The 17629-nt window shown below is 32.6% G+C and overlaps 1 protein-coding gene across 1 annotated transcript in view; it reads left to right on the forward strand.

Moving 5' to 3' along the window:
• Nucleotides 1–574: 574 nt before the first annotated feature.
• Nucleotides 575–17629, forward strand: part of LOC129228090 (frequenin-1-like) — a 353126-nt gene continuing 336071 nt past the window's right edge. The window contains exon 1 of the mRNA XM_054862729.1: nt 575–681. Within this exon, the coding sequence (XP_054718704.1) occupies nt 618–681 (64 nt within the window). The 5' untranslated portion in view covers nt 575–617. The remainder of the gene's footprint in view (nt 682–17629) is intronic.

Consider the following 17629-nt stretch of genomic DNA (forward strand, 5'->3'; position numbering starts at 1 on the left):
TATGTTTAAATATCTGTTGACTACTTTGCATTTAAGCTAATTCGAGAGAGATGACGTAGTAAGATTTTAAAAATTTTAGAAATCGAAATAGTTATTGTGCTACCTTCACGTTCTTTTTTTTCTTTTACCGTTTGTGTGCAATGTATTTTCCGTCTCTGTAAAATCGGAAAAACATTGGCTGAGCATTTCGTTGCTGCACACTAATGCCATGCTTTGCGACATCGATATGCATTTAAAAAAACTTTTAATATCCTTCCAAATTTGAGGCAAACATTGATTTTGTCAGTTTCTAGTGGATTAAACGTCAAAAAATTGATATTTGATGGGGAGATCTTTTAGTCACAGATAAGTGTTTGCAAATAAGTTCTCCTTCCAGTAATATTTCGAATCAATATATGAAAAATCTATCATTCGAATCGGAGAGGTTTCACGGCGTTAAGTAACCGCCATTCCCCCCAAAACCTAAAGCCACTTTCCCTGTATTTATTGATCCTTCTTTGTCGCCAGCAGATGTCGCTGTGAAGAGCAGCTAGCAATCGCTGCAACCGAGACTGGCAGAGGAATGCCAATCCTGGCGAAGGTGGTTGCCGATACCTGGTGGATGATCTTCCATAAACATGGGTAAAGGAAATAGTAAGCTCAAGGGAGAAGTTGTTGCAAAGCTCGCCAAGGAAACTTACTGTAAGTACCCCTTTTTTGATCTGCTATCATTTGCCACTGATATGAACAACATTGGATGATTGGAAGCGGCAAAGTTTATCAAACGTCGGATTCTTGGACTAGTGGTACCTTCCAGTACGTTTTGCATAATTACCTGGCGCGCATCTGACAGGTGGTTCAGTGGCGCTATAAGATGTTTTGGAGCAATGAGATGTTCTTTTTTTCCTCACCTGTTCTTCCTTTTGGATTTTGTTCGTGTATGTGCCTTCAGTGTGCATTTTTCAGAAAACAAGTGGGCGGAAATCTCCCTAACCACAAGATACCTCTTGGAATCATATTAATTCAGACATTGGTCATTTAAACAACGCATTAAACTGTTTGTATTTATTTATTCACGTATTTGGGAAATGTATCATACGTTTATTTATAAATCAGCTTTAGTTGTTAGTTTAACAAAAACGCTTCTGATATTTAATTGCTCTGCCAACATACACTTCTAGCAGATTCGACATTTTATATGCTGCTGGTTTTTGTTACCTCCGATTGTTTTTATACTTACTATTGTTGATTTCAGTTGGTTATGATTTTTTAAATGTCTCATATGAGTTAGTGGACTGGCCATCGGTGAAAGTGGACAATTCACAAACTGGTTTGAAATATACGTAAAAGTTATCTTTAAAATTCCGTTTTATCTTACAGAAGGATTATCCCCAAGATACCAAAGCATACCTCACTTGAAAAATATCATCAAGTTGTATTCTTGGAAGAGCAATTGTGCTACATTTTTCATAACTACCTAAAAATAGAAACGGATACCATTTCATCTGTTACAAATCATGGTTCATTTGACCTGAAACTGCTTCTTGGTACATGTGAGAAAAGTTCAAAATTCTTCTGTAGTTCCTCGCTGTGTCTCTTTATCTCCCATTTTAGTTGCTCGTACTCTTTGTCCACATGAAATTCGTATTCTATGCACACTCAATCTACATTTTCTCAAACTACTAATTAAAAGGAGATATTTCGATACGCGGGAAATTGGCGTGGTCATCAAATTCTTGGCGTGAATAATTTTATTTCGGTTACCATGTTGCTTCGTGATAATCCTATGCAAAAAGATCTTTTCCCATTCTTTGTTTACGTATGCAAAGGAGAAACAATTCTCGCGCTGGCATTGGTGCCGAAAATTGGACGCCAATGGATAAAGATCGCCAATTTCCCAATTATCGAAATCTTCCCGAATAAAACAGCAACATAATTTAGCGGTGCTTTTCTGCCTAATAATCGTTTAAAAGAGAGATAAAAACTACTATTATAGGATATTAAATACACCTTTGTGCCTTTTGTATAATTCCTTGGAACAGTGAAAATTGTAGCTATACCACGTTTAAAAGAATTCAGGCTAATTGTACGATTATTATTTAGAGTAGTGAAAAATGCAGCTTGCTTTTTCTTGTTTGGTAAGTTTTGCTTATTGGTGTTAGTACATTAGTGCTTTAGAACAGTGAATGAATTCCATTTAATGGTTTTTATAATTATTTCAAAACAGTAATAAATGTAGTCATCCTCGATTAGGATCACGTTTTCAGGACTTACTAAAGTGCTTTTGAAAACATATACTAAGTTCAGTAAACTCACCTTTGTGCGTTTTGTATAATATTAATTTGGAACTGGGAAAAATGTAGCAGTGAAAATATTCTGAAGAAGTGAAATCTACTACGAACCTGTTAAATTTTTGCTGATTTTGCAAAACTTAATTTTATATTTGCTATTGATATTAACTAAGCAAAGAATTTATATTTATAATAGCATAAAACTAGTAAAATTTGATAAAACTTTCATTGTCTTATATTGAATGATATATTCAAGGCATATTGCAGGTTTATAGTGATTTAGTTACTATTATTATACTTGATTTTACAGTAAACAGTCGCATTATTGCATACTTTTTAAATTACAATTTTATAATTTAACTAATGTGATTATTCTTAAGATTACTGTAAACAGACGTTCTGTGAAAAATTTCTCAAGTTGAAACTAAAATTTTAAAATGTTGTTACCTTGATATATTTATGCTTTGGATATATTTATAAATGTGTACAGAGGAAACTTGTGTCCAAGAAATCTTCCAAGCATCTAGTTTCATAAAAGCAAAACACTTTCACCATTTTTTCGCAAATATTTGCTTTAATATGTACATTAAAACATGAAAATTCACTTTGAGGTTTATGTTCTAAAATTTTTAGAGCATCCAGTCTTGTAGCTTAAAAAAGCTTTTAAATGTTCACAATTTATATTTCACTTGTAAGAATAGTAATACTAATTCTGTCCAAATCTTTAACGATATAAATTGTTCAAATAAATTAAAATGTGAAAAATGCAAAGATCTTAGAAAAGAAACTTTTGTTCTTAAATGTCTTGCAAGTTTTCAATTTTTTTTTCCTATTTTTTTTTTTACTTCTGCAGTTTTTGTTGGTCTTAAGACGGTTATCATGCATATGAACACAACTTAAGACCAACTACATGGGTACACGTTTAGTGATACTAGGAGTTTAAAAAGCTATTAACCATCCATATATCTTTTTTTTTGGTAATTGCTCTTTTTGTCTCTAATCTATTAAGTACGCTGTTTTTCTACATATTTCGTTTTTATTTCCTTAAGGAAAGTCGGTTCTCTGTATATAATGTTAAATTGCTGAAATTTTACGCCTTTATCTCGAAAAGCTTTAATGATAGAAACACAACTTCACAGTAATTGTAAGAGAGGACTAAGAGTTTACTGAACTCATATTTTAATTCAATTCTGTTTATTTCAGTATTTATTAAATTTTAACCAATAATCACTTAAAAAAAGGCCCGTGTTTGAACATAAAACAGCTGTTTAGGAAAAAGTGTGAGTCCTCAAGCAAAAATTTCACTTCAGGTTAAATATAAACACATTCAAAAGAAAAGTTTAAAGTAATATGTAAAGTGGTTTTCGAGAAATTGGAACTTGAGTTTTTAAAATTGACGTTTTGTGAAAATCGCGTTTGAAAGTAAAATTGTACATTCATTTTAATACATTCCTACCCCACTGATATGAAAGTTGGGTTATTTTTAATCTATGTAGAAACAAGAATTCGATGTCGCTTGAAAGCTCTTATATAAAATTTATCTAATATATAAAATTAAAAATTAACGTTTTAAAGGTTTTAGGGAACTATCTCCCTTTAAATCTTTCCATGCTGCATTCTAAAATAATTTGGTTTCGTTGTTAAAGCTAGTATAGTAGGGGAATGTGGGGCAAAGTGAAATGGTTACGATCACTTACTTTTTCCAATATGAAAAAAATGGAATATTGTTTTAAAATTTACGGTTCATAAAGAAGGAACAATATATTCTTTATTAAAACTTGCACTGAAACATTATTTTTTATTTTTGGCAGTAACTTTATACCTCCAAAAAAGAACGAAAATATTCACTTTTTCCCTTGGGGCAAAGTGAAAAATTAAATTTTTTTCCGAATGAAATATTTTTAATTCTATAATTAAAGATATTTTTGAACAAATGAATGAGTAAATAAAGGAATAAATGAATAAATATAAAGGAAAGGAAAATATAAGCAAATAAAAATTGATTAATGTACGAGAAATAATAAATGAGTGAACAAAATAGTGAATGAATTAGAAAATAAGCGAATGATTTAATAAATAAGGAGTTTATTGAATGAAATAATTAATAAATAAATACACAAGTGATTTGATAAAGTATTGAATAAGTAAACCAAATGAGCTATTTCACTTTGCCCTATCCACTTTGCCCCGCATGCACTTGAATAAATGTACAAATTATTTGAAACACAGATAAGCTTAATATTAAACAAATAACTACTACACAGAATATTAGTAGATCTCAATTAATATTTAAAATGCTTATAATAAAATCTTCATCATTTTATAATAACAAAAATAATTTTTAATTAACTACAAAATATTACAATATGAGTATCAATTTTTGAAAATTACTTGTTATTATCATATTCTTTGATTTTTAGAGGTAATGTTTTTTTGATTGAACAGACTACATGTGTTTCAACATAGTTAAAGCATTAGCAGATAGGTAGTGCTAAAAGCGGAGTAAATATTTCACCATTTCACTTTGCCTCGCTATTTCACTTTCCCACATTCGCCTATCATCCATACATAACTAATACTGAGTGTGACAATTACATTTCATTTCAATGTTGTTCAGGTGTTACAAAGTTACTTGCCTTTATCCCATTTTATGAAATAGTTCAGTTTTTTCATTCATTCGTGCAAATGGAAAATAAAAAAAAATGAGAATATCTGTTCAACCCATAGATGATTTCGAAGTTTTTACTTTAGTATTTTTGAATGTATTCGTGAAGATATCCATATATTTTCACTTGAAAAGCAGCATTACAGTGAGTTATCGAATTGCATTAGGAAAATATGAGACATAAACAAATATTTGGTTTTAACTTGTCATGTCTGACATATAAATTTTGTTTTTAATTTTGAACTGATTTTAATTTGTAGAGGCTGATTTGTGAATTTTATTTTTAATGGTATTTGTTCTAGTCATCTGTGATCTGTAAATTTGATAGCACTTCATCATTTCTGCTGCAGGCTACATCATTGGGGTAAAATGGGCACATTGGGGGCAATGATGGAAAGTTTAACCCGTTTGGGGGCAGGACTACGCTTACTATTTGTTCGACGCCATTGATCTGTCCGAGCAGTGAAGCAGGACAGAGTGGGACGGCGCTGATTTCCTTTGTTACGCTTTCTTTAGTTTTAGTTTAAAAGAAATTTCAATTGCAATTATTGATTATAGATCTTTTAAGTTCTCCCTTTGCTGTTTTTCATAATTTTTCCTTATTATATTTCGTTAAAAAAATTAAATTTCGAAAGGCTCTTAAGTTGTCCCGCTGTCAACACTGTGGGACATTGCGTAGGGTAAGTGAAACTGAGAAAGCCGCATACAGATCGTCTATATAGGGGTATTATATTATTATTTTAAGTAAAAGTTGATATATATTCGTACATAGTGCACAACACATATGAGAACAATTTTTAAACGACAATGCTTAGAAATAGTTACACTAATAAAGCACATATCATTAAAAAATTAGTTGATGCATTGAAAATAAAAAAGCAACATTTAATAAAACGTTAAATGTAAAAAAAAAAAAAAAAAAAAAATGAAGTGATAGAATGTAAAAGTTAATCAAAATTTCACATTTAATCTAGAAAAATATCGGAAGGCTCCTTTGTTGTTTTTGACGAGCCGTAATAAGTCATCCTGGTTTTGGAAATATCTCAGAGTGCTATAATATGATTTTAAACACAAAAACTCAGAATATTGTATTACAATTCATAAGAAATTTTCATTTGTAATATTATAGTAGCATCAGTAGTTGAATGGACTGGTAAATTCACTCGTAAATACCATTGATAATAGTTTAAATAAAAGAATCAATAAAATCAATATCCATTAATATTTTAATCTTAAATTTTAATGTTCTCAAATATATTTATTTCGCAGCCTTTAAAAAAATTAAGATAGGCGAACACCTTAATTTTCGAAAAAAATCGATTTTGAGATTTTGAGAAATTTAGTGATCCTAGTGTTCTTCTTTTTGAATTCAAAATTATTTTTCAAATTGGAGAATTATTGAGAAAACTAGAAGAAATTTGTGAAACTCAAATCTGCTGCTTACTATAAATGAAATTTACTTTTTTCTTTCTTGATTTTCTCATAACCTTGTTTTCGGAGTTTTTATTTACGCCAACATCTTTAGCGAAATAAGTATTTACTCTAAAGGGAACGTTGCAAAAATGGTAATTGAACATATTACTGTGATATAAACTTCAAAAAGTTAATGTACATGCAATATGTTTTTTTTTCTTTTTTTAAAATAACGATCAATTAAACTTAGGGGTGGGGGAAAGCATGGTTTTCGGTGGAATTTTTCAAACATTTAACCATAAAACCTGTTTTTAGTTAATTATTTTCAAATTGAATGGTCATATCACTCTCTGGTATCTAGCGAAGAGATAGACGAAAAAGTTTTAAAAATTATGAAAAAGTCAGTGCACTGGAAGTTTTAAGGAAATGTCAGTTTTTTGCTAAAAGTATGGCTTTTTTATTTAAAAAAAAAAATTTTTTTTCAAACAAATAAGCAGCCAAAATGCGTTATTTATGCCATATTTAATAATTGTATAAAATATTAAAAAGGTGCAATGAACAGTGGGGAAAAATATTTTGGGTGTTCGCCTATCTTAACTTTATAGGGGGGAATGGTGGAGGTATATTTGGACAATGACCCTCGTTATTCCATACATTCGAACTTTCCGGTTAGTAGTGCTAATATGAATGAATGTATAAAAATGTTTCATTTGACTTCAAAGAGAGTCTTTTGAAAAATTAACTGATATTTGAATTGTTTGAAGCAGGGCTCTAGAGTCATGGGGAAGTTGACTAACTCTGATTCCGAATCCGGTGTCGTAGAATCTTCAACTCCGACTCCTTTACCAAAAAATCAGTTCAACTCTGATCCGCAAACGTTAGCAGATTAAGGACTTAGGGGGAAAATAATGGAAAGCTGTCTCTTAAACCTTTGCCTCCCGACTCCGACTTTATAACCCTGGTATAAATCCCCATGCGTTTTTACCTTGAATACAAGAAATTTTGAACAGATGCCAACAGTGGTTTCAAATTATTTTGAATCGATCATGGCGCAGTTGGGCAATGAATATTTTTTGCCCTAACTTTTCTTAAATTACTTATATTTTTTTTATTACGTACATAAAGCTAATTATTTTTTGTGGGGTTTGACTCTCATTAAAAAGGCATTACGCTCTCAAAGTGAGTGCATAATTGTTAAGCTTATCACTTAATAGCTTTTTAATTTCGAACGATATCGATTACTTGAAGAATTTTAGGCTCTTTATTTCAAAAACTGTTTTGGCAGCCGAACTTAATGTGAAGCAGTGTATTACTTTCCAAGTTGAAACTGCGCAAGTGGAAGTACGTACTGAAGAAGTTAATGCATTAAATGTGCGATTTTACTATATGATACAATCAGAGTTTAAAACTAAATTACACGATTCAACTAGAGTGTAAAACTACATCACATGTGAGGTTCTAGGGTTCCAGGTTCGATGCCAGCCGGTCGAGGATTCTCCTGGTTCGTTAATGGTGACTGGGGAACGTTAAATATGTAATGGTCACAACGTCCTCCGAGTGAATCGATACTTCTAAGGGTGCTGGATCAGGGATTGCTGGTCTAGGTAAAAACAACGGAGCTGTCTTCAAGGCTCCATTCAATAAGTTAAACTACAAATAGTAATAGGTACGGTAGACTCTGAAGCATGATGTGATATATTACATGATTCAATCCCAGCGTGTAAAGTCGGCAAATGTGAGGCTCATCTTTCTTCATGTAACATCAGTTGGGGGCAAAGGATACAGTGTTTCAATGTTTCAACTTTAGATCCTTCCCTTTCTATTGGATGAGCTGAGCCGTACATTTTTGTGTATTGTTTCTCTTTGCTTACATTCGACGAGCACAACCGGTAGCTACCGGTTGGTTAATCACGTGACAGCAATGACGTCAGCGGTTACTAACCGGTTGTTCGCGAACCAATGCTTCATCGAACGCTTTCGGCTGATCACCGGTTTCTTGCGCAGCCGAATAACTCGCAGGTGAAAAATACATATAATTGGTCAAAAATGTAACGTGGTTCCATCAACCGATCAATCAACTAGAGTTGCGGTCGACCGGTAGATCAACCGGTGAGGCTCATAAAACGACATCGGAAGCAACCAGTTAACCTGTAGCTCTCAAGAACGCTGCGGTTAGCAACCGGTTACTCACTGGTCAACCGGTGAGGTTCGTCGAACGCAAGCTTTGAGAGTAATTGGGTGTGAAAATTTCTATTTATGAGAGTTTGTTAACGTTTAAAATTTTGCTTTTACCCTAGAGACTAAAGGGTAAATAAAACCACCTCATTTGTATCCTCAAGAAGGTGATTTAGGTAGATGATTGCAGTATTCACTATTAGTATGAAAAGTGAAGTCTAGAAAAGTTTTTATTTTTTATTCAATTCTTTAGATTTTCTGTATAAAAACACTCATCGGAGAACATTTTTCTTTCACATGTTTTTAATAATCGACAAGTCATTTTTTCTCCTTTTGTTGCAAAAAAAAAAAGGTAGGATAAAAAGTTCACCGGTCAGAATGGTTTTCATACGATTTCAACAAACCCTATTGTTTTTTTGCAAAAAAAAAAAAAAAAAAAAAAAAAAAAAATTAATTTGAAGTATGAAATTTTTAATTCAAATTATGTTTTTCGCAATCACGAACTGAGACAGAACCCTACTCATTGGAGTTATTGTTTCCAGAAACAGCTCCTGTCCCCCCCCCAAGCCTGCCTCTCCTCCTGGGCGGTTACGTGTGCATAGTTGTGTGTGTAAGTGTGTAGGCTTGTGTGTGTGCGTAGACCCGTGTGTATGCACGTAGGCGTGTATGTATGTGTGTGAGCGTGCGTGTGTGTAGGACATGGACGCCTCCGACCAGGAGAAGCGGATAGCTCAGGACCGGAGCAGCCGCGCCGCGCCGCCTGCAGAGGGCGGTGGTGCTGCAGAATCTTCTGGTCCAAACTGAAAAAGGCACGGAACATCAAAAACGGTCAAATGAGAACAATAAGCAATCGTGATTGCTCAAAAAAAAAAAAAAAAAAAAAAAACCCACCGGTTCACGAATTTTTTACTTCTTTTTACAAAAAAGGAAGTATTGTATTCGCGAAAACATTTTCACTCAAAAATCGACCTTAATTTCCATTTTGCTCACCCCGAATGAATGTTGAGTTTTTTTTCGACTCGACAACACATGGATAAGTGCCATGGAACTTATCCATGTGTGGTCGAGGATTTATTAGGAAACGAGCTGATGCGTGCATCACATATGACTTCCTTTTACTCCAATTCAATGTCATTTCCCCATTATTGGCAATTTTAATGTGATTCAATAGTTTACTCTCTAAATGTCACCAACAGTGGCCAAATTGAAAACCAGATTAAAAAAAAAAAAAAAATCGCCAAACTTGTCTCCAAGTTAGCGACAAAACTTGGCGACCAAAAGACTGGCGATGTATTGTCAGGTGTCCGACAAATTATAACACTACTTGAGTTTACATCGAAATTAACAATGATTTCAACCCAAAAAGTCACAAAAGACCCCTTTAGAAACACCCGAATGCAACGAAAAGAGGAGGTGTACAACTAGACCCCACTAGGAGTCTACGTACCAAATTTCAACTTTCTAGGACATTCCGTTCTGGAGTTATGCGACATACATACGCACATACATACGTACATACAGACGTCACGAGAAAACTCGTTGTAATTAATTCGTGAAACGTCAAAATGGATATTTCGGGTGTCTATACGTTCTTAGGTACATATGTACATGTGGTTGGATCGAGAAAAAAAAACTCAACATTCATTCGGGGGTGAACAGAATGGAAATTAACGCCGATATTTGAGTGAAATTATTTTCGCAAATACAATACTTCCTTTTTACTTCCTTTTACAAAAAAGGAAGTATTGTATTCGCGAAAAAATTTTCACTCAAAAATCGCCCTTAATTTCCATTTTGCTCACCCCCAAATGAATGTTGAGTTTTTTTTTCGATTCGACCACATGCGGAAAAGTGCCTAAGAATGTATAGACACGCGAAATATCCATTTTGACCATCACCGAGGTAATTACAACGACTTTTCTCGTGACGTCTGTATGTATGTGCGTATGTGTGTATGTGCGTATGTGCGTATGTGCGTATGTATCTCGCATAACTCAAAAATGGTATGTCCTAGAAAGTTGAAATTTGGTACATAGACTCGTAGTGGGGTCTAGTTGTGCACCTCCCCTTTTGGTTGCTTTCGGATGTTCCTAAGGGGGTCTTTTGCACCTTTTTGGGGGGAAATCATTGTTAATTTCGATGTAAACTCAAGTGGCGTTATAATTTGTCGGACACTTGGCGATATATCGCCAGTCTTTTGGTCGCCAAGTTTTGTCGCCAACTTGGCGACAAATTTGGCGGAGTTTTTTTTTTTTGGTTTCAATTTGGCCATTGTTGGTGATATTTAGAGAATAAATATTGAATCACATTAAAATAGCGAATAATGGGGAAATGACATTAAATTGGAGTAAAAGGAAGTCATGTGATGCACACATCAGCTCGTTTACATCGTAAAATGGGTAGTTCTTATCAAATTAATAAAAGTGTTGAGAGTATAAATTTTGAGCAAAACATGAGTGAATAAAAAGTTTTGAAAGTTTCGGAAAAGCTTTTGAAAATAGCTGTCAAAAGTGGAATAATAGAAAAGTTTAAAATAGATTTTACGTTAACATTTAACCAAGAAGGTTCATAATGAATCCGTGTTTGGATCTAAATTGTTTTTATTTATATATTTTTTAAATTTTTCATTCTTAGAATACATGAATTCATTGAAGTTTTCTGGACATAAAATTATTAAGTAGATACCTACGTAATAATTTTTGTACTTAACTTATTTTAAATACTTAAAAATTTTGTGCAAACTTTGGGAAGAATAAAGTGATAAAAACAAATAAAATTTAAGTTTTCTGTAAAAATTGATTTTTCAAAAAATGGGTATTTGTGTGTACTTACGCGCGTTAAAGGTTATACAGTACGCACTCGTTTTACGCAGCGTTTCGTTTCACAGAAATGCCGCGTGAATTAAGATTTAATGTTAGTGTTAAAATACTGGTTAGGTTCCATAGATGAAAAAAAAAAAAAACTTCATTCTAGTGATGACTAGTTGTACAATAAGTTTAATGTGTTCTTATATTGATTTCTATGTACAACATGCATAAATAAAGAAAACATAAATTAATTTAGTGTTTATATAAAGGAGCTGGCTATGACAGTCTTTTGAGCATTCATAAAGAATTTTTCTCTGCAGTTCTTTGCAGAGCATTAACGCATCTATGATCCCTTGCGTCAATTCCATGATAGAATCTTCCTTCACTAACAAATCAGAAAGATCATTTCTATTGTCAAGAAATGCCTCAAAATTTTCAATGTGAACGTTTTTGGTTGTGTGTCATCAATTTCGATATCCTTGTTAGTTTTTTCTTCCTTTGTTACTTCTAAAAGCTCTCCTTTCTGTGAGTTCTGAACTGTGTGAGTTTAATAAGTTAGCTTTTGGAAAGATCTCTGGAATCAATCGCATAAAATGTCTCCAGTGCACAAGATATATTATTAACCCGCCACAATGCAGTTTATTAAGTGTAAAATGTAATCTTTAGGAGTTTCGATTTTGAAATAGGGGAAAACCTTTTCTGTTTGCATTGCCGCATCCGCGTAAAATCAAAGCTCATCCCCGTTAAACAAAATAAAAGTGTCAAATAAAGGTGTAAAAGTTTAAAAAACTAACTCAAAAAACATTAAATATATTTTCAGTGAAAAGGGAGCAAATAGTGTTACACGTTTCTCAAGAAATCTTTTCCATAACCTTTTGTTGTTTTTAATGCATTCTTAATTTTTCCTAACATTTATTGACCACTTCTGAATTCGGTATTTCAAAAATTTAACCATCTAACTCTTTTATGTCTCCGAGCAAATTATTTTTTCTTTTTTCGTTTGAAACTTTGAACTCATTATAAACTATAACACCATTTCAGCTTTAAAACATGCTTTAAATCTTTAAATCACTAGTAGAGAAATGTGGGCAAAGTGAAATGGTCAAATATTTACCCTGTTTTAAATATCATCTATCTGGTAATATGTTAACTAAATTGTGTTGTAACACATGTAGGCTATTCCAGTCAGGAGAAAAGTTATCTCTGAATATCAAAGCACATGATAATACAAGCAGTTTTCAAAAATTGATACTCTTATTGTAATACAGTAAAACTCCTCTAATGCGGACACTATCGGGACAAATTTTTTTTGTCCATAATAGAGGGGTGTCCGCAGGACAGGGGTTTAATAATGTTTTTTGCCTTGGAATCGGGGAATAAAAAAATGTCCGCATAAAATGGGGTGTCCGTTAGGGGGGGGGGGTTACTGTATTTTGTTGCAAGTCAAAAACTAGTGTTGTTATTATAAAGTGATAAAGTTCCTGTTATTAACATTTTTAATATTAATCGAGACCTACTGATATTTAATAAAGTATTTATTTATCAATATTAAGTTTATTTTTATTTTAAATGTTTTGTACAATTAGTCATGTGCATGCAGGCAAAGTGAAATAGTTCATTTCGTTTACTTATTCAATTATTTATTAAATCACTTGTGTATTGATTGACTAATTAATTTATTCGCATCCCTTCATTTAAAAATTCACTTATTTCTTTATTCATTCACCTGTATTCTTATTCATTCACTACTTTATTAACTCGTTTATAAATCCTCATATGCGTATTAATCAAAATAATAAATTTATTTTGAACTAATAAGAATTTATTTAATTAGAATAAGAATTTATTTTAAATTAATGAATTTACTTACGTATTAGTTCATTGTTTCATTATCTATTTATTTATTCATTCATTATTTTGGTTAGTCATTCATTTGATCAAAAATATTTTTGATAATCAGATAAAAGATATTTCATTAGAAAAATATTTTATTTTTCACTTTGTGTCACAAAAAAAAGTGAAGAACTTCCACCTTTTTTTTTACTTCCTTTTACAAAAAAGGAAGTATTGTATTCGCGAAAAAATTTTCACTCAAAAATCGCCCTTAATTTCCATTTTGCTCACCCCCAAATGAATGTTGAGTTTTTTTTTCGATTCGACCACATGCGGAAAAGTGCCTAAGAATGTATAGACACGCGAAATATCCATTTTGACCATCACCGAGGTAATTACAACGACTTTTCTCGTGACGTCTGTATGTATGTGCGTATGTGTGTATGTGCGTATGTGCGTATGTGCGTATGTATCTCGCATAACTCAAAAATGGTATGTCCTAGAAAGTTGAAATTTGGTACATAGACTCGTAGTGGGGTCTAGTTGTGCACCTCCCCTTTTGGTTGCTTTCGGATGTTCCTAAGGGGGTCTTTTGCACCTTTTTGGGGGGAAATCATTGTTAATTTCGATGTAAACTCAAGTGGCGTTATAATTTGTCGGACACTTGGCGATATATCGCCAGTCTTTTGGTCGCCAAGTTTTGTCGCCAACTTGGCGACAAATTTGGCGGAGTTTTTTTTTTTTTTGGTTTCAATTTGGCCATTGTTGGTGATATTTAGAGAATAAATATTGAATCACATTAAAATAGCGAATAATGGGGAAATGACATTAAATTGGAGTAAAAGGAAGTCATGTGATGCACACATCAGCTCGTTTTGTAAAAGGAAGTAAAAAGAACAATGAAGGAACGATGATTTTTTCTTTCTTTCAGAAAGATTTTGAATCCTATTCTTCAAAAGAATTTAAAAATTGTACAAACTTTTTTTAAAAGTTCTCTTTTATATTCAAAAATACTTCTATCAACGAATTCATTTCTTAATAATAACGCGAACTGATTTAACATGATTAGAAAATATCAAATGTGAAAGACCAATATTTACTGGAAGACCATTACAAAGAAATCGGCCATTTGAAAATAATGCTAATCACACCTCAACAACGCAGTGTAATTACTTTTGCCATATTAGCAATATTTTCCGAGCATTTGACAAGTTAATGGAACGTTATGTAAGGGTAAGAATAACTTGTATTAATGGTTTTCAGAACATATACAATGGCTGGATTTCTTTTATCGCAATGACTTATTTTTACAATATGATAACTTGTTATTTTTATGATCTAGTAGATTTTTTTTCTGTGTTGAAGTCATTATATCATTTCTTTAGTTAGATTTTACTTCTCAAAGGAAGACATGTGCGTTTTTTGGATAATTAGAAAATATAGGGGGTACTTGTAACTATGGTTATCATGTACCTAGGGCCACCCCACTTCATTTGAATCTCTTTCAGGCACGGTGACTTCGTTGAAGTCACATTCATTCAGCTAACTTTTATTTCAGCCAATTTTTCAAGCTAATGTGTAATCAGGAGTGCTCCGATGGTAGGTCACGTGAGGTTACGGGGACTGAGGATTAGGCAAAATTATCTCCATTCGGCAACATTTGGAGTTCCACTAGGTAAAACTATCATCATTTGGCGAAATTTGGAGTTCCATTCGGTAAATTGAGAATTTCCGCCCTCTCAAGCATTTAAGTTGGTGGTGACCCTGTGTGTAACTTCAACAATTGGCTGAGAAAAAGGGGGGGGGGGGTGTAGTTTCAAACGCAGCCACTCAACTTCAAAGAGCAAAAATATTTATATTATAGTATAAATATTTTTGTAGCTATTTTAAATTCTGGAGGAGAAATTTGAGGCCAGTATGAAGTGGGAAACATTACATTGTAGTCAGAATTATTCTTTTAGCTTATTTTTTTCTTGTACACAGCTAAATGAAAAATTTCTTTTTAAATTTTAATACAGTTTTATTTGTTATCTTAGGTCTGAATAATGTATTAAATAAATCCCCCTCTTTCATCCATATTAATTTTTCTGAAGAAGGCATTTTGTATGAAATGATCAGGTGTTGTCCGTTGGGCCATTTGCCTGGTTCCTATGTTCATTTTATGTTATTATTTCAAAAAAAAAAAAAATTATAAACATTGCTGAGCGACAATGGGTACAGCTGATCATCAAAACCAAGAAATCAAGTTCTTAATGGATAATAATGAGCAATTAATCACATTGTGGTATAAAATGCCATTAAATGATAAGCCAATGCTATTTGCTGATGAAAATTTTACGAAAAAATTTTCTAGAGCAGGAATTCCCAAATTTTTCCGATTGAAGCACACATTAGGCACTCTACTCTATCTCTGTTACATACACATATATTGATGTTATAGACACTACGCGGTACCCACCGTCTATTCCTACGGCACCTCAGGGTGTCGTCGCACCCAGTTTGAGAACCCCTGGTCTAAACAGAAAGAGAAAGATGCCACATTGATCTACTTTGCCGTTAAATATTAATATGCTACGGACAAGAGTTTCACTGTATTTCTATAGGTATTTTATCTCATATATATGTACAGTAGCAATTCATTGATCGAATAACGCTGACTTCATCAATAATGAAACTCGCGTCATAGCATGATAATTTGATAATATTTTTTGGTAATGTTTTGCATGCAGGAAAATGTTTTATTTTGACAAGGCTGAACTGGATCCGGTCACGTAACTGTTTTACTGGTAAGAATGTCATTTTAGGAGAGTGCAGAAACAAAAAATGGTCATCAATGAACGCTATCTACTGGACTTAGGGTTAAAATTTCAACTATCAAAATATCACCACACAGGCAATTGCTTCGTTCAAATGTAGAAGCAATTTTCAAAGTGTGTGGCGGGCGATTTTCTAGTTTGATAATAAAAAGACTTATGCTGTTCGCAACAAAGTATCCTTCAATTCATTTCTGTGGTAATACTAAATGTACGATTTAAAACTCAGAAACGATTTAAGGATTTTAAAATGAAAAACTAGTTAGTTATTAACATTGCTAACGAACATTGGATGATTAATAGTAGTATCACTAGATCGATGCTTGATGTCAAAGCAATGTGTTTCGCAATCAGTTTGATCAAAATTATCTGTAATAGCGCTGAAAATCAATTTAACACTAAGGGGCAAATTATTCTGCTTCAATTATGTGCGTAATTAGCTAATTGATTTGCACGAGTAAATGCTATAGTTTTAAAGTTTTACATTAAGTACAGTTGGTTTAAGTTTGGAACAAAGAATTATGATGTAGTGAAATATATGTCGTGATATTGTTTTATTTTTAACGGACATAACTGAAAAACATCTAGTGTTTCTGTTGAGGGGGGTGGGAGTGGGGGAAATTAAATTTTTAAGTAATTTATGTAACTATTAGATGTATTTTTAAGTAACTATTAGAAACAATCTAATGAAAACAATTGGTTAAGTTTGAAGTACGGACAATTTTGTTGTAGTAAAATGTTTGTCGTGATATTGTTTTATTTATCTGGAATATGATATGGATGCCTCTTTTCCCAAATTGATTAACTCCATAAAACAAAAAGTTGAGAAAAGTTATGAAGAAGATGGTGTTATCCAGTTGCGGATCCAAGAGGGGGGAGGGGACGAAGGCCACCCTTGAGGTCCGAACTTACACTAGATAAAATCGAAATTGCAGAAACTTAAATTACTGCAATACATTTTCGATTTTAAATATGGCTACAGTTGCCATATTGAATTCAACGCGAACGAAAAGAAGAATAAATAGCAATAATAATAAAAACATTTCGCTTTTCTTCCGCGCACTCTTCGTTTGTAGACAGACTTTTGGTTCTACAAAATGGTAACTAATACAAAAATTGAAATATTTTCAATGTTCCAGTTGCTAAAAACATTGAGAAATTATTCCGATTAAATTACCGTAATTTAGTAAACGCTATTGTTTCTAGCCCATGGTTATTACTTGTTAAACTTCTGTTCAGTCCCAAACAGTGGTTTAAAATTAGGTTAATAAGCTACATAACATAGAGAAGACAAAAATAACTCAATAATATCTACGTTATCGCTTCTAACTTTGCTTTATGGTCACCAGTTACGAAATTTAATAATTGATTACACCAATCATAAACGGTGCTAACTCCATAAAGGTCTGAACGGCCAAAACATTTAGAAATGTGTAAAACTTAGCGTCCTAATTCACCAAAATTACGACTCTGCTAAGGTTAATTAATAAGTTCAACATTCTGTTAACGTTCAATGAAATGTTACATTTTCAGAATATTAAGTACTCACAAGTAAGTGGTGTAAGACTGTGTTTTCATTTTTTAACCTAATCAAGATTTTTTTTAGCTCCCATTGGAGAACACGAAACTTCTGTAGTATTTTGGGGCTGAGCA

The sequence above is a fragment of the Uloborus diversus genome, chromosome 8 (assembly GCF_026930045.1).
Source record: "Uloborus diversus isolate 005 chromosome 8, Udiv.v.3.1, whole genome shotgun sequence".
Lineage (NCBI taxonomy): Eukaryota > Metazoa > Arthropoda > Arachnida > Araneae > Uloboridae > Uloborus > Uloborus diversus.